This window comes from Callionymus lyra, chromosome 9 (assembly GCF_982586985.1).
Source record: "Callionymus lyra chromosome 9, fCalLyr1.hap1.1, whole genome shotgun sequence".
Taxonomy (NCBI): Eukaryota; Metazoa; Chordata; class Actinopteri; order Syngnathiformes; family Callionymidae; genus Callionymus; species Callionymus lyra.
The window spans coordinates 7,170,311-7,192,699 of NC_141826.1; the positions used below are offsets into that span (position 1 = coordinate 7,170,311).

The 22,389-nt window shown below is 36.7% G+C and overlaps 1 protein-coding gene across 1 annotated transcript in view; it reads left to right on the forward strand.

Moving 5' to 3' along the window:
* gfra4b (GDNF family receptor alpha 4b) overlaps positions 1-21,904 on the forward strand; it is a 47,660-nt gene extending 25,756 nt beyond the window's left edge. The window contains exons 2-8 of the mRNA XM_087798782.1: positions 11,019-11,294; positions 11,549-11,629; positions 13,184-13,529; positions 15,572-15,681; positions 16,711-16,845; positions 18,996-19,162; positions 20,982-21,904. Coding sequence (XP_087654908.1) covers positions 11,019-11,294; positions 11,549-11,629; positions 13,184-13,529; positions 15,572-15,681; positions 16,711-16,845; positions 18,996-19,162; positions 20,982-21,125 — 1,259 coding nt within the window. The 3' untranslated portion in view covers positions 21,126-21,904. The remainder of the gene's footprint in view (positions 1-11,018; positions 11,295-11,548; positions 11,630-13,183; positions 13,530-15,571; positions 15,682-16,710; positions 16,846-18,995; positions 19,163-20,981) is intronic.
* The last annotated feature ends 485 nt before the right edge of the window (positions 21,905-22,389 follow it).

Below are 22,389 nucleotides of genomic sequence, written 5' to 3' on the forward strand. Positions count from 1 at the left end.
GACTGCTGTCGTCCCGCAGGTCCCTCGTGATTGACAGAGCCCTCTGCTCCAGAATCTAACATAACAGTTAACATCTGGTCACGCTGAGCCATATTTCACTTTTTTGGCGCTCGTCTCTGCCTGGGTCTCCTGGACATTCATTTGCCTGCAGTGAAAATCTCTTTCCGAGTGGTTTTAGTGTGTTCATTACCAAAGATATATCCCAAATGTAGACACAAAATCAAAGCAAGATATAAAGCAATGGAGGTTTGGAAAGGTTGTGCAGCACATTAAAATAACATACAGCTAAAACAGACCAGATTGTTTCACATTAAGAGTCCTGTGTGCAATCTGGATCCATAAAACTGTGAAAAACAGAAGATGCCGACTAGATTTAATGCGTAATAAACAACACACTATGGATTTTGCCATGTTGCAACTCTTTATCAGTGAGCCTGAAAGCATCTCACCGAGATTAATGTGTTGCCATCTTTTATTGTGGATACCAAGGTCTGTTTCATTTGGTACCTGTTGGAAATTATTGTCAAATTTGAATTGAACAAAATCCATTCTATTTTTGTAATTTGATATACCAGCTGCAGTGTGTTTCTATTACACAGTCAAGATGCCCATTAACAAAAGTAGAATAGCTAAGTCACATGTGTAATCGATCAGTAGAGTAACTGCTACTATTGATTCAAATGTGGTTTCTGCTTGGATATTTGTCATCACAAAAACCTCTAGAGAAGACTCATGTTGTCTTTCCTTCAATATAATTACACTATTCATGTAACCCTAACTAAGTGAATTACGAAAAGATAATGGATGAATAAAATATTGAGTCATAGACAATCATGTTAATTCATGGATGTAAGTAATTTGCTCATACGCAAAGCAGGAAGTAACTTATTTTTGTGTGCATGAAAGAGAAAGAGATCTTATACTACCTTCAACCATCTGCACACATGATTGTTATGCATTTGTTGACATTGATAGCTTCAAAGCCATCCTTTTAGTTCAACAGATAATTTATTTTAAATCACTTGGTTTTTTTTTTACAGTTATTTTCTTATATTGTTATTGTTTCATATTTCATAGTCCTATTCAAGCCATTTTATGCGACTGATGAATGTTTGGTTCAAAATCAAAAGTAAATTAATGTTGATAGGCTGATCTATAAATATGCCAGTGTTTAAGATAATATCAGGAACGGGGATAATGGAATTAAAAAATGATAAATACACTAAGCCTTAAAGAATGAAAAGAAAATCTCACACTTGTACTTCCAAGTTAGATTGGCCCCTTGTATGATTGAGTTTGAAACCCCTGTTGTAAAGCAAGTCTGGTGGTTACATGGACACTCACAGATTCTCCGAGCAGCTCTTCTAGGCAAAGTACTGACACTACTCCAGCATGATAGATGTATGCAACCAAATGCAACTGCCGTCTCCTTCCCAATACCAAAAAAACGGTTTGGTGGTCACCTGGTCACAAAGGCACTGTTAAATTCCCTGGTGAGATTTAATCGTCCTCAATATGAAACCAGTCATCAGAAAAATATTTAAACCTTGTATTATCTCAGGGTCAAGGTGACCAGTAGGCCGAAAACCAAATTATATGTTTTTCTTGAAGCCAAAATTTATTTTCGGTCCTTCGGCTCTCCTTGACCCTGAGATAACTAAAAAAAAAAACAACAAACAAACATTGTGCTTCACTGACCACTAACTAGTATTGTCATGTCGGCTCATAAATCACTTATTTTTGCTTGAAGCTCGACAAAATTAAGCTTTGGGCATTTTCTGTCATTGGAAAATATTTTTTGGTATGTCGGAACACTAACTAGAAAACACAATATACACCTCTGCCAGGAAGCTACAGTCCAAAACTTAAGAAAAACAGCATACATTAAAAGCATACCAAGCCACTTCCAAAATCCTAAAATGATATTGTCTCACTCCAAAAACAAAAAGGGCTCCATCATCAGGACTCAAACTGAGAACAACCTTATACATCAATGGACACATGGAAGTTGATTTATTTCACCTTTAGACTGTATGTGTATGGTGTCAGATTTTATTGCTAGTTCTTAACAGGATAAAGGTGTGAACAGCAGAACGAATAAATAACAAACCGTCCAAAAACCACATGGTAAAACAGAACGCCTCGGAATTCCATTTCTTGTCCCAGTATGTATATTAAAAAGCATTGGGATACTTCTGATTAACCTGACACTATTGGAAGCTACAAGAGCCAATGTAGCACTGAGCACTTCGATGTAAAAGGGTAAATCAGTAGAAGTGTCCATCAATCACTATATTGGAATGTGACCCCCTCTACCCTTCCAGTAATGAACTTTGAGTGACAGACGCAGCTGCTGGGGATTAAAGCTTCGCTGCAACATAGAAACTGACAGACGCTTAATAATTCATCGTTATGAAGTGTCGGCGGACATGACAGTCGTAAATATTTTCACACATTCTGACATTCTTAAACAAATGTCTTCATTAATGAAATAAGCAAGACACACGCTGGGAACCTTTAAAATTTCCGAGATGTGTTATTTTGGAAGACAAACAACCAAGTTAATGGAATAATAGTGAGGCTTCTCCTCCGTAACAAATATATTTTGCAAAGCAATAAAAGCCTCTGAAGCTGCAGCTGATAAATCAGACCATCCAAGCACTTAATTTAAAAGAAGCTTTTTGGTCTTTATTCATGTGTAAAAGATCACAAATGATAGTAGAGACTGATTATTGTGACAACAGAACAGTGTAAATAGAGAATCACCGTTGTGGAAATATAAGATTTGAAATCTGTGTGGAAAAATAGACCTTTGTAATACAAAACTAAGAAATACATATACTTAAATAGTTGTTGAATAGCAATAAACAAATGTCAAATGTAAAATATTGACTAGGAGTAAGTAGGTCAATGAAAATAAACCACTTAACTCCCAGATAAATATTGTTAATTATAATGCAAAATGAATCAACAAAGTGTCCTCAATAGTAAGTAGGTAATATTTGTAGTACTCCTAACAGCTTTCAGGAATACAAATCACAAAAAAAAGAAAAGACAAAATTTCCTTAAATGAAGATCAAGTAAAGAAATAAAAAAATAAAAAAGGGTTATAATGGCATTTTATTGTTTTTAATTCAAAGACGAATAAATGCATCTGAATAAGCAAAAACCTGCTCAGGTTGTCCCCTGCCTCTCGCCCTGAGCAGCTGGGAAAGACTTCCTGGTAAGAGAATAAGAGGTAGAAAAGGGTAGGCTGCTCTCTGTACATTTTTCGGCGAGTCTTACCCTGCAGATAAGACACGCTCTCACCCTCAGTAGAGGGCGATGAGCTGATAGAATAATTGTGACCATGACACTCCAATCATCATATACTTGCCAGTCAGTAGAGGAGTTGAGATTAATTTTTTGTGACATTGGGTTGAAAGTTAATGAGTCAATTCCATGCATACAGCATTTAATTTCCATTGAGTTGTTGCGAGTTTCTTCAATAAAACTTGATTTTTAAAGCTTTCACACAGGAAATTTAGCTCCAGTTGCTGCGAGAAACGATTTTTAAATTGTTAACAAGCTTTTCAGTATAATTTTCTTTTTAATTAATTTGAAGCCACCATTTATTTCCCAGGAGAAATTTGCTTTTAGTGGGAAAATTGGTGCTTCAATCAAGTAATAAACTTAATGTGTCCCAAGTTGAGCACGTTATTATACCTGGTAGGTAGTATAACGTTCTGCAATAATGACGAAGGATCTACACTAGAACCAACCTGGAAACCGCAGACTTTTCACCTTTATTCAAAAAAGATGCATTTTGTTTTGACAGCTTGGTGAAGGTTTCCTGCCATTGTTTTGTTATTCTTCCCTTCACCCGGCTGACATCTTCACCAGGCTGTCAGAATAGAAGAGGCTTTTGGAATTAGGGTGAGGAGCCACAACAAAGCCAACTTTTCTTTATTTTCCAAAAACAATCTGGTATTTTGTTTGTTTGCTCTTGGTGCTGCAATATAAAAATGAACAGGTTTTTGTTTCAGGGTAAGCATTTTAACAACCGTTTATAATTCAGTCTTCAGGAAGAAGACTTGTTTTTATTTTCTGTCACCACTTCAGTAACTACTGTATGTGCTATGAAGTGTTGCCACCTTATATTTTTTTTCATTCTGCTTAATGTTTCCAGATCTGAATATTGTCCAAGTTTTTTTGCTAGTGCTGAGGTCTGTGTCACTCTTCCAAAAAATCAAAATACGACTATCTAGGGATTTTTCATAATGCACAGTTCAGGAAATTATAATTAATGATAGTTTGTGTGTTCTGGCACAACACAAGTCAGCAGGATGGCTTCTCTTGGAAAACAAATCTTGGTAAATGTGTATCTATGAAGAAAACGTCAAGTTGGAAGATATTTGGGTTTCCTTGCAGGGGAAAATAAGGTATTAAAAAGTGAAGCTAATTTGGAAGTGCAAAAATGCTGCAGTTCATCAAGTGTCCACTAGAGACTGGCTGCAGGAAAACTGGATGTCACATAAAATGCCAGCCGAAAAAATTACTACTTTTAAAATCATCTTTGATCTTAAATTTCTTTTTGAATATATACCTAGCAAACAATGTTCTATCTAACATGTCCTTTGGGATATTTCTGTTCCTGAGCTTCATATATTATTTGCTCTAAGGGGTGTGGCCTACCTTATTAAACATTTTGAGAGGTTGTTTACATTTTCAATCAAATGTGACTTTTTTCCAGTGTGAACTTTTGACTCCCCAGCAGTGTCCCTCCCATGTTCATTGGATGACACGAAGATGTCACAGACAGCAAGTGTGACAAACATGGCTCGTGTCTGCCAACGTTAAAGTTCCTGTCCTCCCGGAGTCAGCACATTCACAGCATTTTGTTTTTACGGTCACTGTTGTGAAGGAAAAGGTTTTTGATCACAGTGTTTATGTGGGTCAGTGGGAGCAACGTCCATACTGTAACAACAATATATTTGCTATGTTCTGTTTATGTTTCACACAGATCGCTTTGAGGAATGATACTTAGATTTGAACAGCTGTGGTTGTTAAACCAAACCCGAGAGAGAGTTACCTTATAGTTAATAATGGTCCGTGAGTAAGCTGTCAAGGGCATTACATGGTCAACATGACATAAGCTTAATTATGGGGCTATTAATGTTGCTAAAGCTTTGTAAATGCCACGGTTCACATTCTAGTGGTATCACAGATTAATTTAAATTAAATTAAATTTAAGGTATTAGTCTCAATAACGGAATTTTTTTTCTTTTTGTTTAGAAATTATTTTTATATTCTCACATTATTGACATCGTCCGTGTTCGTGTCCATGTCAACTCTGTCCAGCTGCATGGAGGCAGACAACAACATCAAAATATGTTGCTGCGGAGTCACAGTCATAGGTGGTGGGATTCAGACGTGCAGCTTATCTGACGCCGAGTTCATCAATCATTTTTCCGCATGACAAGAAAAACATTTAGTGCTTGATGACGTGTAGGTTTGAATTAATGGACTCAATTCGCATGTCAAAGATATACAGTATATCCTGTTTAGGACCACATCTCCAAGTTGGATTAGTGTCGTTCAGACTGTCTTTAAAATTTCAGATATAGGTACCATAGTGGCAAAAAAAACAACTAAAACATAGCCCTATTCTGGTTAAACTAGAAAACTGCATTTCTAAAAAAACTGTGGTTCAACAATACGGTGAGGTCAGATACACACAGTCTATGGTCTAGTGTCTAGCTTTATAAATACATGGTGTCAATAGAACATAATACAAAATAACGATAGCGCAGAATTATTGAACAAACCTACTGACCTCTAAAAAAGGATTCTGCTTCATTTAGCATTTAGTGCCTTATATTGTATTTTAAAGTGCTTCTTACCAATCTCAAGTACCAAAACATGTTTATGCTCTAACTTTCAGATCTTATCTCAAATCTTACTTTCTCCAAGTGAAGGTTTTTCAGGATTTCTGGCCAACAGTGAAAGAATTGATGTAGTTAGGGTGAGTGTGCAACATTTGTGTATAGAAAGTTGGAAGAAGGTCTGAACACTCACTGACAATGGCAGCTGTCTGCAGGTGTAGCCGACATGGACGTCAGTGAACAAAAGCTGAAATGTTGTAAACTACTCAGAGCGCACAGAAAATGCTGAATTCAGTCATTTCACAACAAAATTGCACACGGACACAGAAATATAGTAAAAAGACTAGGATTTTCATGGTTGCATTTGTTATCCGACATCCTGTAACCTTTGGGCATCAAGAACATTCTGACAGTGATGTCATCGTGAGTGGCTTCAGTTAAATACTGCAGTGTTTTGGCTGTTCTTGTTAATCCCATGTTGATGACGTGTTATTCATATTTAATCTTTGTTTATGGCCGACTGATCAAAGACAGCTCCAATGGGTTTGTATACATTGGAGGACAGATTGGTTTAATGAACATAGATATCGAAGTGAGGAGAGGAGTCAAAGAATGCATCAACATCATGTAGTGTGATTAATAATAAGGATATTTGTCAACGGTAGCCCTCAGGGGAAATACAAAAGCCCACACTGCATAATTAAGATGGCTTCTGTGGGAGTTAAGGATGTGACGCTTGCTTATTATCAATTAATAGCTTTGTATTTGCACAGAATACTTAATATTGGATGCAATTATATATGAAATGAAAGTCAGCAATGGCTTCTATTCCAGACGTCGACCATTTCTTTGCCAAACAAGCGCTTTTTGTGAAAGTTGCCAGATACTCAGAGAGCAGCTTGAGATTGTTTTTGGCTTTGTTTTCCAAGGCTCTGAATGGCACACTCAACTCTCCATATGTCAACTGGTGTCTTGGGCTATTCAATGGGGAGTGCATTGCTCTGAGGTATGTTTGATTCATCTCATATTTGTCACTAAAATGTATTTTATTTCAAATTATTTATAGCTTCAGCATCGGCAGGTGCCTTGAATAACCTGAGTTTGTTTACTCTGAAAAAAGACCCACACATCATTATAATTAACTTAAGATAACTTCTCGGTGTTGTTATAGTATAATTGCTTTTTTGTCTGGGAAGTCAAATAAGAATTTTAAAATTGAGTTCAATCAAGTTTAGTTTTAAAAGGACTCTAGGGTGCTCAATTTAACACTAGTAATGGGTTTGATGAAACTTCATTAAACTCCTACTTACCTCTAAAAAAGAGAACACTGCTAAATATCCTTCTTTTTTTTCATTAATTAAATATGGAAATGAATATATTTTTTTGTCTTTGAAAAATATGTTGTGAGCAAACAATGGAATAGTGCCTAACGTCACGACTCTTAGCAAGAAGGTCGTCGGTTCACTCCCAGCTTGAGGCAACATTCGGCCTTTGTATGTGGAGCTTGTACTCCGGTTTCCTCCTACAGTTCACATAGTGACCCAGGTTGATAAGAAACTATACTTTTTGAAAAACACATGCTGACATTTACTATAAACCATGCGTGTGCAATAACCTCTGAAAAGGTCCACATTGTATACTTAGACTGTCGTTAAGGGGCTTTCAAATAAAAGAATAAACAAATGACATCATACAGGGGAAAAATAATGTAAGCTAGAAAAAAAAGGTGTTAATCTGTAAATATAAAAATCAAAAGTGGCAGGTCAACTTGAAGAGTGATGAGGTGTTGAAGAGGTCCTCTCAGACTTAAAAACGCAAAAATGTTAAAAATTAATAATATCAAAATGACTTTCCTTAATCAGCAATCCTAAATGCAAACTTCATGTCTTATTTAATGTGACCACATGACATGATTGATCGTCAATATGTGTATACACATACAATATATAGTAAATATTTTGGAAATATGGTTTATTAAGCTCCATCACTTAAGGTCAAATACCTCATCGATGGCAATTTAATATATAACTCTGGTTCTCTTAAGATTTCGTAGTAGTTATTATTTGTTTCAGAAAAATACAAAACCAGCATATCTCGATCACATCTTTCTCTGGATTATATTCTCAATTGCTCAATTTCAGTCCCTCATGTTCCCCTCATTACTTTGTACTTCATACTAAATCGTCCATGTAAGAACATTACTGGTCCTTCATACTCACTACTTTAGATACTTTTAACACAATGAGTGCATTTAGGATTAAAGATCTTACATAGATCTAAATTAAAGTCTTATGATGGACAATTATTATCATGTGAATACATATAGATAATGATATAAGTGGTCAAAAACAAAGTATTGCAGGACACTCGAAGTTGCTTTGTTTCAAATAATGTGTAGGGCTGATTCAACAGGCCTCAGTTGTTGTTTTTAGTTTTGTAGTTTTTTTGTTATCTGCTTATCATCCTCAATAAAACAACATCTTTTCTTGAAATATAACGGGCTTAACAGTTCCCACAGCATATATTTTGTGTCATAAAGTTGCCATTGTTTTTACGAACTGAATTGTTTTGCTGTTCAGAATCCATCCAGCATTGTTTGATGATTAACGGGGAGTGTCACCAGAGCTGACATTGCTTTATTTTTAGGGTAGTTGAATTACTTCTTGCCTTTTTTTTCTGTATAGGAAGTTCAATCTTCTCTGCTTTGATGCCAGAAATAATAAAGTTTTCTGCCCTAAATCCACGAGTACGATGCCAGTTCTGATGGATTAGTTTCTACCGCCGATGTGTGATTTAAATTTGTTCATTATGTTGAAGGACACAAAAAAGTACAAGAGAACTTTTGTCACATCATTTAACCTGATAAAATCGCTTCATGAAGTCATAGAAGCATTGAGTGCAACAACCGTATGTTTGAGTTTAACAGGGGAGTTTCAAAGTGCATGGAAACAACAGTGGTACCAGAACATTCCATTTTTCTTCTCTCTGCTCACAGGCGTCACTGTCCAAGTGTGTAGCTGACTTCATTAAGTTTCATTTCCATTTTATCTGTTCCGAAGAGGACCATTAAGTCGGAATGCAAGGGTAACCGATCAGCTAATCTTCCTGTGATTTATGTGTCAGGGAAACTGAAGACTTCACCCAGCTCAGAACACATTGATTACTGACATGGTTAATTGGCTAAACCCACTGGTACATTGAGACGGGCTTATTGGAAATGTCAAATCAAGCGGCTCATTTGCATCAGTGATGTATAGCATCTCTTCCGGCTCTTGCCCGGGCGACATAAACCGACAATCGCGGATGAAGAGCAAGAGTTTGGGAAGTCTGCCTTGGATGTCCTCCCAACCATCTGGACATTCGGACATGGGATTCAGTTCAAATGAAATTTAACCACCGGCAGTATCCAAGTATGTCAGTGTTTGTATAGCTCTAAGTGGGACTCGATACACCTGAGCGTTTATATTTATGTCTCGCACTGAGAGTAGATTCAATTGATTGAAAATCTTTGACAGAATGGAAAGGAATGTTTTGGGTTTAAAAAAAAAAAAAGAATGTGAAATCGATAGATATAATCCAAAGCCTGTTGCGGTGAAATTCATTATATTTCATCAGAAAGCTTAGGAGCAACAGGATTTCTCTCCTCTGGTCCTGAATCGTGTGCGAGGAACCATCAGTAGATTCTGATCCACAGACCTCAGAGCCCGAGCTGGGGTGTAAGGCTGTATCAGATCAGTGATGTAAGGAGGAGCTTGACCATGAATAGATCTGAAAGTAAGAACCAGAATTTTTAAGTTGATCCTGAAAGAAACTGGAAGCAGGTGAAGAGTTTTAAGAATCGGAGAAATGTGAGTTCTTCTACTTGAGCAGACAGAATTCTCGCTGAAACTGAGTTCTGTATCAACTGCAGAGACAGCTCCTTCTTGTTGACAAGACATGAAAACAAACTGTTGCTATAGTCCAGGCGAGACGACACAAACGCATGGATTACAAGCTCCAGATCATGTTGTGACAACATTGACAAGTTTGAAGATTTTTCTCAGTTGAAGGAAACAGTTTCTGGTCAGTTTTCTACAGTGTTGAACTAGAGACATGTCTCTGTCAAATACAACACCCAGGTTTCTCAGGCTCAGTTTGACAGACTGACCTAAGTCACCCAAGTACTGACTCAAACCTGGAACCTTAGTAGGAATATGTGAGGAGGGTCACTCAAGTTGTGTGTATGGTTGTGTTCATTTAAAGTAAATGAAAACATTTTAGCAGATAGTGCCATCTAGTGGACTGCAAATAAGGAAACTGCTTCATGGAGCTGCATCAACTCACCATTTCTACAATGCTCTCGAAACATTACGCTTAAAGTCCATATGCTGGGGATGTCAGGATACAGATATTCTAGTTATTGAACCAGAACTGTCTCTATTTCTCAATGAATTTGCACAAATCCTGAGCCCCTGAAGACCCAAATGACCTGCACAGAGAACCCCCATCCGGCCATGGCTCAATCACACTGCTGCCATCTGGCAAGCTGTGGAAATATGTCAGCTGAAGGACCAGCAGATTGTGAGACTCCAAGGGCTAAAAAGCTTCCTAGTCATCATATAAATGTTAATATTTTACCCTCAGATTATTGCAGTTTCAAATTTGGCAATTGAGGGTTACTTTTCAACCATGCAGTAAAAAGTGTTCTATATTTTTTAAAAATCTTTTTTAATCTTGTTCTTGAAGGTGGCCTTCCATACCATTCAGTCAGTGAAGGTATATTTAGTTGAAAAGTCGTATTCGTAAATGTATGAATCATACACACTTTATAAAATAAAAATTTTAAGAAATCAATTAAAAATCAATTACACGTATTTAATCTAGGTGTCAGTATAGAATACAGATAAAACTGATTCATCATCTATGGTGAACTCTGAAGAGTCTTCATGAAGCATTGGCCTCATTTTAGGAGCCCAGTAGATCTAGTAAGACCACTAGATCGATAGATCAATAGATAGATAGGTACCTGTTACTAATTAATTATCATTAAGGTAAGACAAGGTAATTGTTACCTTAAGTTGGCCGAAACAACTTACTGATGTTCCACACAAAAGAAATTGTGACTTTAACACAAAATAGGATATCTTTTTAAAATGTTCTGTTTTTCTTCCTCAGCTTTGGTCGAGGTCATGCAAGCCGGCAGGGATTGTTTAGTCGCCGGCGACGCCTGCTCCAGTGACGAGACCTGCAGTCCCCGTCTGCGGACTTTGCGTCAGTGTGTAGCCGGTAATGGCAGCGTGAAGCTGGGCCCGGGAGCCAGGAGCCAGTGTGCCAATGCGATGTCTGCACTGCTGTCCAGTCCACTACACGGTTGCCAGTGCAAACGAGGCATGAAGAAGGAGAAGAACTGCCTGAGCATCTACTGGAGCCTCCATCAGTCCATCATCCACGGTCAGTGGTCACTGTACAGCCAGCAGTGTATCGGAAAATCTCTCCACATTCTAGCTCTATACTTTTTAGGAGCGGAGGCAGATGATAAATGATTCATTAAAAGTAATTACATAAGCGTAACAAATGAATAATGAGAAGACGTTCACTTGTGTCTAATTTATGGTTTAGTCAATTTGCCATCTCTGTGACTAAATTAGACAAACATTATTCTTCAGTAACATATTCAGATGAATCACCGTGATATTCTCTTTAAGGACTCAAACTTGTGGAAAGTTATCCCTACGAGATGGTACAGCGGGATTATGACTACGTCCGCTTGGCATCAATTTCAGCAGGCAAGTGTGACCATCTGATCACAATTGTGTTCCATGTTTGTTTTCATTATTTGTTTCTGTGAGTGTGAAACATTGATATGAGAACACAATGGAAGTCAAAACGTTGTGTTAAAAAAAGAAAAATATTGCTAGAGCGGCTCAACCACAGACCTGTGATGATGAAAATTGTCGATGCAAAGTAATCCAAGTATTAAAGACACATCTTCTTAAAGGTGTTTCATGGTTAATGGTATGGTTAGTGTGTCCATCACATCAAGTAAAACACCCACTTACACCCCAGCCTCACTGGGGAAAACTGGTCAAAAATAAGTAACAATAACAAACTCATACAAACTATTCAAGCCTCAAATAAATCATAATTTAGTCAACTAGGGATTTGTGTCAACATTAACAAAATAAATAAATAAACAGGGATGAACATTTTTCTTGTTGGATGAGCGAGCTATTACAGCCTAAAAACATATTCTGTTCTTTTCTGTATTTATTTTTGGTTCGATAAAACATTTTATCATATGAAATTATTATAAACTTCTCCTCTCAGGAAAAAAAAACAATTGAACTTCCTTAAAGTGCATATTCATTGTAGCAAATTTTTAAACTGGGGAATATTTTCCACCATTCTACCTTTTTACATACTATTTAATACACACACTCAACGTGAATCAATATTTATAAATAGCCACAGTTTTAGACATGTTTCAGAGATAAATTGCCTTTTTATTTCACCATGTCACTATGAACATTAATCATATAGCCCACCAACCACAAGCCACATAAAATGACTTGGTGGGCCGGGCCCATGAGTTTTGAACATGTACTATAGGCAGATAGACAGGAATGGATTAGCTAGAGAGAAATGTACGAATAGTTTATTTAGGTCATGCTTTCTATTGACATGGGTTTACCTCAGATGTAATAACAAAATATGCAATATATGATAAAGAGCATGGTATTAATTATTAACCTATTTATGCTCACACTTGTCATTGGTACTAAATAATAGCCTACTACTACTATAAAATAATTATGCATGGTTATTATTGTAAAGCACACATTTCTAAAGGATCTTGCTTCACTTAATTCTAATCTTTGCTGGAAGAAATATAGATTAATTTCTGGAGAAAGTTCTAAATATACAGGAAGCCTGCTGCTGACATTAGCCTGACTGAAATTCCAGCACTCTCTTTTATTAGAATCAATGCAATAATAAACATGGCTTCAAGATATATATTTTTATGTCTTGCTGAAGTTCTGTTCGTTTTTCCCCTCAAATGTGAGGGAACAATAAATAAGCTGAACAAACAGCAAGAGTTAACCACCAAGATAACAATCTCATAGAACCAATAAACATACAATTTTCCCAAGGAAAATTATATATTTTCTTTAGCTGTCTTGGTTTACTTTGATCATGAAACTGGAGCTAATCAAGCCGCCGATCTCGAGCCGCGTTGACCACTGGCAAGTCTCCGTATATCTGACAACATTTTGTCATGCTGCAGGACTATTATTTTTCTACTGACATTAATGTTTGTCTGACCTTACTTCCATCCTCAGACTCTGACGTTGGCATGACAACGGTGAATCGTTGCCTGGATGCCGCAAAGGCATGCAACGTTGACGACCTGTGCCAGAAGCTCCGCACAGAATATGTCTCTGCATGCATCAAACCCACTGCCAAGTCAGGCCTCTGCAACAAACCCAAATGCAACAAGGCTCTACGGAGGTTCTTTGATCGTATTCCTGCAGACTACACGCATGAGCTGCTCTTCTGCCCCTGTACTGACACGGCCTGTGCTGAGCGAAGAAGGCAGACTATTGTGCCCAGCTGTTCCTATGAAAGTGGTGATAAGCCCAGCTGCGTAACACAGAAGAAGATCTGTGAAGCTGACTATGTTTGCAAGTAAGAAAACATGTTCTTTATATCCAGGTCGTTTGTACCGAAATCATTTAATGCCTAATATTTGGTAGGTTAGTAATTTGTATTTCTATAGCGCTTTTCCAGACCAGGGTCACAAAGCGCTTAAACAATCCAAACAATACTCAATAAAATATATACTTTAAAGGTCAAGATAATACTGAGAACAACACAGGAGTTCCAGAAAATCAAGGAAAAGCCGGGTCGAGTCAGTGTTCTCCTTTGATTTAAAAGGTGTTTGACAAAGAACCAATCTTAATTTGTAATTGTTCAAAAGGTTATCTATACAACTGTAGTTCTATATCCTTGTAGGTCCGATGTGAAACGTCCTCCTTAACTCCAAACAGCACAGTTGAAATGCTTTGGAACCCCTAATAACTTTGGTTCTACAAATGAAAAATTGTCTGATACAGGCTGTCGCTATGATCTAACTTGAGGCTCTGACTACTCGCTGAGAAAGATCAATAATCCTGCTGCACAGCAGGGGGCAGTGGGCCGCCCTATTTATATATAAGGCCTCACCTCCCTCAAAATTGGAAATATTAAAAAAATCAGGAAGGCGGGTTGCTGGGCAACATGTGTAGTGATGTGACATTAATTCATAGAAGAACTAAGATTATATAGATAATCTGGGGTTTCTCCGTCATTGGTGAAGTTCCCTCTTCAGGAAGTCACTATGGGTGACACCATGCAAAAGTAGTGGGATAAGTGTATTTCCAGTACCAACTTGGCCATCAGCGACCCAAAGCCAATGTGTCAAAGCATGCAATTATTCAGGGGGCCTCTACAGACTTTATGAGATAGGGACCCTGCAGTCATGTCTAGCAAAAGTAGAGTCAGAGCGGAGAACCAGCGTCGGAGATTCTGCCACTGATTCTGTCCCTAGCTGCAAGAGTTAAAAGACAGCCTTAGACAGTAGTTAAAGATGAAATGAGTTTGGCCGAAGGAGAGTCAGATTTGAAGTTGCTAAAGTTTACATCGGAAGTGACCAGAAAGGATAAGGACATAAATTAGTATATCAGAGGCACGGCTCTTGAGGAGAACCCTGTGAACAAAGTTAAGGAGGCCAAACACCAATGAGGTTGTGGGGGATATAAAAGATGAGGGGCCTTGAGTTTAACACATGACATCCAGGTCATGAATGATCACAGCTTCAGGGCTTAACTTTGGTAAGTGGTTGGCATCTCTTTTAGTCATAGGATTAGAGGCTCAGTCGTCCACAAGAGACTTGCAGAAAAGCTTCTGATTGTCCAAGCAGAAATCTTGGTTCAGACGTTTCACAGCAAACTGAAAAAAAAAGCGTCACTTTTTGTTTCATTTTGTAGTGAAACTAAAAAGAAGATTATTCTGGATTTCAAAGGTTTAGGTGATTTTGTCAACTGAAGTTGCTTCTAATCCTCAATTTGAGTTGGCAGACGTTACCCTCTAGTATTTGAACCATCAATGCTGCTACACAGCAAGTGATGAATGCGACTAGACAAGAGTAATACAAAAATATTAAAAAGCAATTTTACATTCAGCATCTTTACATTACATCCCCTAAATTTAATGTCTATCTATTAAAAATACATATATTACGATTTTCGAGTACAAATTGAAGCGTCTGCATGTGGAATCTTAAACCCAAATAAACAGCCATTCAATCAACAAAATGATCCACTGCTTTACCCTGAAGCTTCTTACCACCACCAGTTAGATCGCCCCAGAGAGCCCATTGGAATAACACATTAAATATTTAGCGCTGATAAGGAGCCAGATGGATCAGAGTTATCACTCACCGCAATCCCTGGTCATGGCCATTATTTTTCACAGGCCCATTACACTCAGAGGCCTTTACTAATGATCCCAGGTCTGCGGGATGAAATGTATTACTCTTTCTATCACTTTCACATTAGAGTCCAATACTCTCAGTCTTCACCATGGCAACTCATATTTCTTCATGTTGGGTGGGCAGAGTGTTAATTTAATGATCAAGCTTTTGGAATGACAATGAAATGAACCAGAAACTCTTTTTTTTGACTCTGCAGGTCCCGACTGGCTCAGTTTCATTATGATTGTGAGCCCTCACTTGGTTTAGATAGTGGATGCAAACAAAACAACTATGGAGCTTGTTTGCTGGCCTACACGGGACTCATAGGTATGTGATCACTCGAATATTAACCTCCAATAACTGCTGGTCATTGTTATTCAGAATCTTTCTGATTTCCCAAATAAACTTTCCCAAAGGGTTAATATTACTGGTCAATACTATCTGCCTAAAGACCAGCCATCATCTGAGAGCAATTAAATATCTTTCAGGGGATACACTATTTAATGTGACTGTTGTTAAGGCTGTCAAACCGAAAAAACATAAAATACAACAAATAAGATGTATAGCAGCAATATGTAAAATTGAAAATATTGTTTCTTTCTCCCCCAGTGTCAGAAAAGTGTAATTGCAAAGCTGGAAATTCTCCCTTATAGCAGTGCCACATTCAACATGTGCATTTGTGTATAACATGAGATTTGTCACTTTTTGATTTTATTTTTCTTGTAACTTCACAAAGTCTCTCAGCACTTCTTATGAAAATAATGTACCTGGTGAGTTTCCCACTTAGGTCCCAAAATTCAAACTTGAAAAATAAAGTATATAAAATTACATATTACTGCTTGAACAAAGAAATGTAAAAAATAACTGGAAAAAAAGATCAATTGGTGTAAATAAAACTGGCAAAAATATATTTTAGTTTTAAGATTCCCAATATAAATCAATTAACATGCAAAGATTTTCTACCCAAGTTGTGAATGTATGGTAAAAATGATTGAAAGCCACTAATGAAAAACACAACAAATATTTACTTCATGAATAAATAAACTTTATTTTTCTTAGCCTGTGTAGTAATTAATAAGGTTTAATGATGATCGTAATTATAACTATGATATAATAAACGTGTGTAAACATAATAATAAGTGTTTATTTAAACATATATTTCAAATCAGAGTTCTGTGTACTGTGTCTATAACATTCAGACGTTTTTTAAAAGCGTGGCATAGTCACCGTCTTTCATTTGGCTTGTGTTCACAAAGCATTGTCCATGAATGTTTTAGACTGATGCGCTATGAATATAATGCAACAACTCGAAGGCATATGAATATTTAATACAAACGTATGTGGTTATCTCAACAGGAAGTATAATAACTCCCAACTATGTGGACAACTTCACTTCGAGTGTAGCTCCATGGTGCTCCTGCACTGTCACCGGGAGCCAACGAAAGGACTGCAATGAATTCCTGGGATACTTCACTGACAATGTCTGCCTCCGTGAGTGTCATTGTTTCCCTATGATACCAAAGAAATGTTGATATCAGGTTTTCAGGCTTGTTGTTGTAAGCAGATATCAAAATGTTTTTTTCAAGAATACATCTCAAAAGGAGCCCTGTCCCAAAACATCCAAAATAACATTGACATGTCCTGCTACTTACCAATACTATAGTCTAAAACTAGAAGTGCTTTCAATACAACCTTTAAAATGTACTAGAAAAAATGTGCAAATTCTGATGTCACACAACCCTTTTCTCTTTCTACTTTATAGTAGTAATGAAGCTTCGTGAAGCAGTGTCATATTTGTATGTATCAGTAGGTAGTCTCTTCAGTATAGAAATATGTAAGGTGTCAATGAAATGGCAGTACATTCACAGAGCAGAGAGTGCCATTAAGTGGGCTCTGAAAATAACAAGTCTGGGAAGCTTCATCAACCCATCAGTACATTACATTGACACTTAAAGTATTTTGGATATTTGCAACAACAACGTCTAACTATAAAATAGTCACTCTCCAACCTATGGTCTAACATTATCAACATCTCTGCCCGCATTTTTCATTTAAATATACTCACACATGTTTTGGCAGGCGTATGCATGTAAAAATGCATGTATTTTGGTTACAGGACCTGAAATAAACTTTGAAAACTCAAGTATTTTCATATATTGAGATAAATTATATTTCTAGAAAAACTTACTAAAGTATTCTTTAAGAAATATCTATTTACACAGCAGACAAGTATCTAGTGCCTAAACACAATGAAGGTAGAAGCAGCAGTAGAAGGAAATAAATATGTTTTAAATTTAATATGCATTTATTATCTGCGCCCAGGAGGTTATGTTTTCAAAAATGACTACCAAATAATTGATTTTAATTCTATTTCTGATATATTTGATAAAAAGAAAAAGAAAAATGGTGGTTTTCAGAATCATTTGAAATCACAAATCTTTTGAGAGATTCACCGCTGACCAAATAACAATGGCTCTATTTGTTTATTGTGTTTTGGAACCTGACCTATTGAGCTCATGTGAATATAATCAATAACAAGTGTCATTACATTTGAGTGTAGAATTTCATGATGACCCGAATCAATGTTCATTGTTCCTTTTTGGGATCATTAACATTAGTTGAAAATATAATCAATCCAACACTTGGCTTGATTTTAATTTTCATTATTGAACGTTAATACCATAATTCAAGATCATTTGATTTAAACAACAACCACTTTTTAGATTTTATATTAAATAAATACATGTTCTTAGCAGTGCTTATGACTAATGTTAACACAGCTTAATTCAAATAAATAAATAACCAACCGACCGAGGCTTTTGTCAGCTTTTTGCATTGAGTCAGTTTTTTACGCTGCCGTCTCAAATGTCTCACATGGATTCATTGATGGCAAGTTTATTTGCAGCGTCACTATTTCCTTCTTCAACATCCAGCCACATTGTTGTATAAGCCACAGGGTTCCAAGCGTGATGAACGATTAGCATGTTTTAGTCCTGACATTATGGTAAATATTGCACTGAAGATAGTTCACAATTCAAAGCTAGTGCATAAAAGAAAACATTCTCATGCATAAAAGAAGTAATGAGACTCCAGCTCTGCACTTGGATCTAATAGTCTCAGAATTCCTCCATTATTAATGCAGAACCTATGAGCAAATCTTAGCATTGTCTTATTTAATAAAATATGATGATAGCCGTTGTCCTCTAATTTGCTATCTCGACGTTTCCTCTGTTCGTGACGAAAATTGGTTTCAGACCTTTGTAAATCAATAAATTTGACTAACAGGCTATTTTATTCCATACCATGAGAGCAACTCGTCATCTAAATGCTGATTTTAACCTTCAGGTATGAGGCTGTTTTATTATCAGAGAGCGGCCTTATGAGGTTTTTGCTGAGCGCGAGGAACAGAGGAGCCTCAGAGTTGCAAACATTCCAAGAGTGAATGTGGAGCGGCAGGTGCAGATGGGATACTTGAGGAGAATACAGATGCTGTTTGTGTCAGATTCTTGTTTTCCCTCTGATAGTCAAATCAATACCAGCAGAGCCAACGCTGATAAAATGTATAATGTACTCAACTGCATCCAGTGAAACTGAAAAATGTAAAGAGTCAAAGTTTGATCAACTTTTTTTTTGTGCATCAGGGAATGCGCTCGCCGCTTTTGGAAGTGAATCTCATCAGCAACCAACCATCAGCCAGGGTAGCACAGCGAACCCCGGACACAACAGGAGGAAACACAAGAACAGCACCACAGCGCCGGACACTGATAGAAACGTGTGGAAGATCCTGGAGACAAAATTACCAACAGAGGTGTGCCGTCTCTTTACATTCAATAAATCTGTCAAGAATTTAGAGGGGAGTGAATAACTGTGTGAATTTAATTAGAAATATATAGATTTATAAATGCAATAATGTAATGTTCTTTCCAGTGTGTATAAGAACATTCAGTTCAGTCAGAAAGTTCAGTCTCCTGTGTGTAGCTGTGTAAAAGTGTACAAGAATGCGTCTTTAAGAATGTGTGTGGGTGTGTGTGTTCCAATGATCTAGTGGCATGAATGTGGAATGTATGTGAGTGTGTTACAGATAACCCAAGATGTGAAAGAATGCATCAGGCAGAAATAGCAAAGTTGCGTGTGACATACAGTAAAATGGAAGATGAAAAGAATATAATGGATGGTCATGATGGATTAACCAGGTCTAAGAAAACAAAATGGTGACACCAGTTGTTTCATATTTAAATATATATCCGAATCAGAAAAAGCTTTATTGCATGTAATAGAAGAACAAAAAAAATTGTAAAAGAAAAGTGTAACTACATATTATTGGGAAAAATGAAATACATTTCAAGATTTTAGTGGAATTATATATATAGGTTTATATTTGTTTATATTCGAGTTAGTAGTGTTTCCAAAAAAAAGAACTAATAGTTAAACTTTTTAACTTTTGTATTTTTCTTATCTTTAAAACTTCTGATTTACTGTTTGGCCCTTTCACTGTTGTTTTACAATCTGTCTATATCGTGTCTTGAAAGGCTCCCTATAAATACAATTAATTATTACTATTAATATTGTTATATGGTGGTTTGCAGGACAGTATCAATTAGAAAATAAAGATTTTTTTATGTTTTACAGGATGTAGCAGTCAGTGTTGTTGAGTAGATTCGTGTGTCAGTGTTAAATAAATATTTTAAGTTCTATTAAAAAATAATAATAATGATAATAATTAAGATCTGTAAATAATTAATTTGTCTCATAAACCAAAATATGTTTGCTTTATGAGTTTCTTTTTGTAAATCAAATAAAATATTATAGGAGATCAAACGATTGAGATGCAGTACAACAAAACGTTTCTTAATGATGTTGTGTATTTTATTGTTTTGTACAGACTTGAACAGATGCAGTTTTAGTCATTTACATTCTGCTTTATTTTCGAATCTCAAGTGTTGCACCAGCAGGGGTGAATATGACTGTTATTCTGTATAAATTAATAGACAATACAATTAAAAACACCAGTTCTTTGTAAAATGTTGTGAGTTATCACATGAAAAACAACTATTCTTTTTATTCTTTCACCAGACCAATCATTGTCCACTTTTCAGAGCAACTGGCTCTTGTTGTCACCCCAACAACTCACTTAAAAACCAATGCGATAAACAAGACTTGTGGAAATTATTAATTATTAATAACAATTAAAGCATTAAGAGATAGCCCTAATTATATTGTTAAGAACAAGGAAAGTGTTGTGATGACATCACTACTGTGCCACAAATTATGGTAAAAAAAAAGAAAAAAAGATTGATTTAGCAACCAGTTACACATTGTAGTGATAGCCTGACAAATACTAAAAAGCAGTGTCCTGTTTGTCAGTAGGTTGCGCCCTCTGTTAAAAAATGATTTAAATAGAATAGCCGTTCAAAGCAATACCTTAAAGGGCAGAGTGCCATCTAGTGGGCTCTGAAATGAAGTATACCGCTTCATGAAGCTTCATCAACCTTTCACTAGTATATTGGAGAAAAACAGTCTACCCTTGACATTACAAGGGTAATGCAAGGTGATACGCAGGGTTTGGCCATTGAAGGTTTAATTTTAACTCTGAATAAAAAATCTAACAATTTTCTGTTCCCTTGCAGGCAATAGGAAATGACCTACTAGTGGCTCAGTCCACCCTGTCATCCAACGGTCTCCCAAGTTCGGCTTCATCTCCAAGCATTACGCTCCGAGCTGCCTTCACCCTTCTGTTGCTGCCGTTTCATTGGCTTAACTATGGACAATAATGACCGCAAGGGATTCCCTCGTGTAGAGCAGATGGGTGGACCAGTGCAGTTCAAAGAAAAATGAACCGTGCAACATACTTCTGCTAAATATGTACAGCCATTTTATTTTTATTCCAATACTAGTGTTCTGTTGAAAAAACGATTCTGTGTTCTCTGTCGCACTGTGGAGGACTCAGTCTGTACATTTGTACATTGTGATAACGGTAAAATGAAGTACAAATAGTCATTGTCAGTGAAAAAAAACTGCTGCCGTAAGATGGAAGTACTGTATATGAAATATTGTGAACATGAGCAGTAGATGGACTTATGTGAAGGTCTCCACAGATGACGCAAACGATGTTTTAAAAGAACATCGGAAGCGTTTCCTGAACGACTTCTTTATCTGTTGCTAACCGAGAAACAGGAGGAGCAAAAAGATCTGGACTGAGCTTCGACTCTGTCTATACCTGATGTATTATGTGTTTGTGTAGGTACTTTCTGTTCATTTTTTAATGTGTATGTGAACATTGTTGTTCTGAATTTGTGCAAGGATAAAGTTTATGAACGATTTGGCTTCTGAAAAATTGCCAACACCAGTATGAAGCCATCCAAGGATTAGACAGAAATGAATGATATGGTATTTTGTTGTAGGAAATGATGTTCAACAAATTAAAGTTGTAACATTACACAAAAAGAACTAGGGATTAATGACCAAATAATCTGCTTATTGTTCTCTTGTTGATATCTCATGCATTATTTGGTCCTGTTTTGTGTTCCTCTATGGAGTGGTATGCACTTGATGTCTTTACCTTGCCTTTCATTTTGTAACAATACAGCTCAACTTGTGCTTCATCCGATGATTGCTTTTAGTGTTCTTAAATATTTATTCAAGAAAAAAAGCAGTGTCAAGGTTTTTATAGCCACAACTTTAGAACATCATTAGAAATTCTGCAATGGAAGCCTATTTCTTGAATAATGGGAAGGCGTATTTATTTGTAAGGTAGATTTCTTCCGAGTTAGCACTCATCACTGATGGACTAACATACTTTTCTCCTCAAAATATTTGGTGACACACATGTAACCAAGTGCAGTCTCATTGAGGGATTCATCAAAGAAGTCCAAAGAATACCTATTTGGTTAATATATTTCCGTCTAGGGTGGGTGTGCAGGAGTGGCCTCATTCACAATGAAACTATGTCACCCAAATTTTAATCCTGCTAGTCTGGAGAAGGTTTTGACCTCCTCTGAGATGCTGGCCCGTTGTGCCTTCTCACCTCCCCCACCC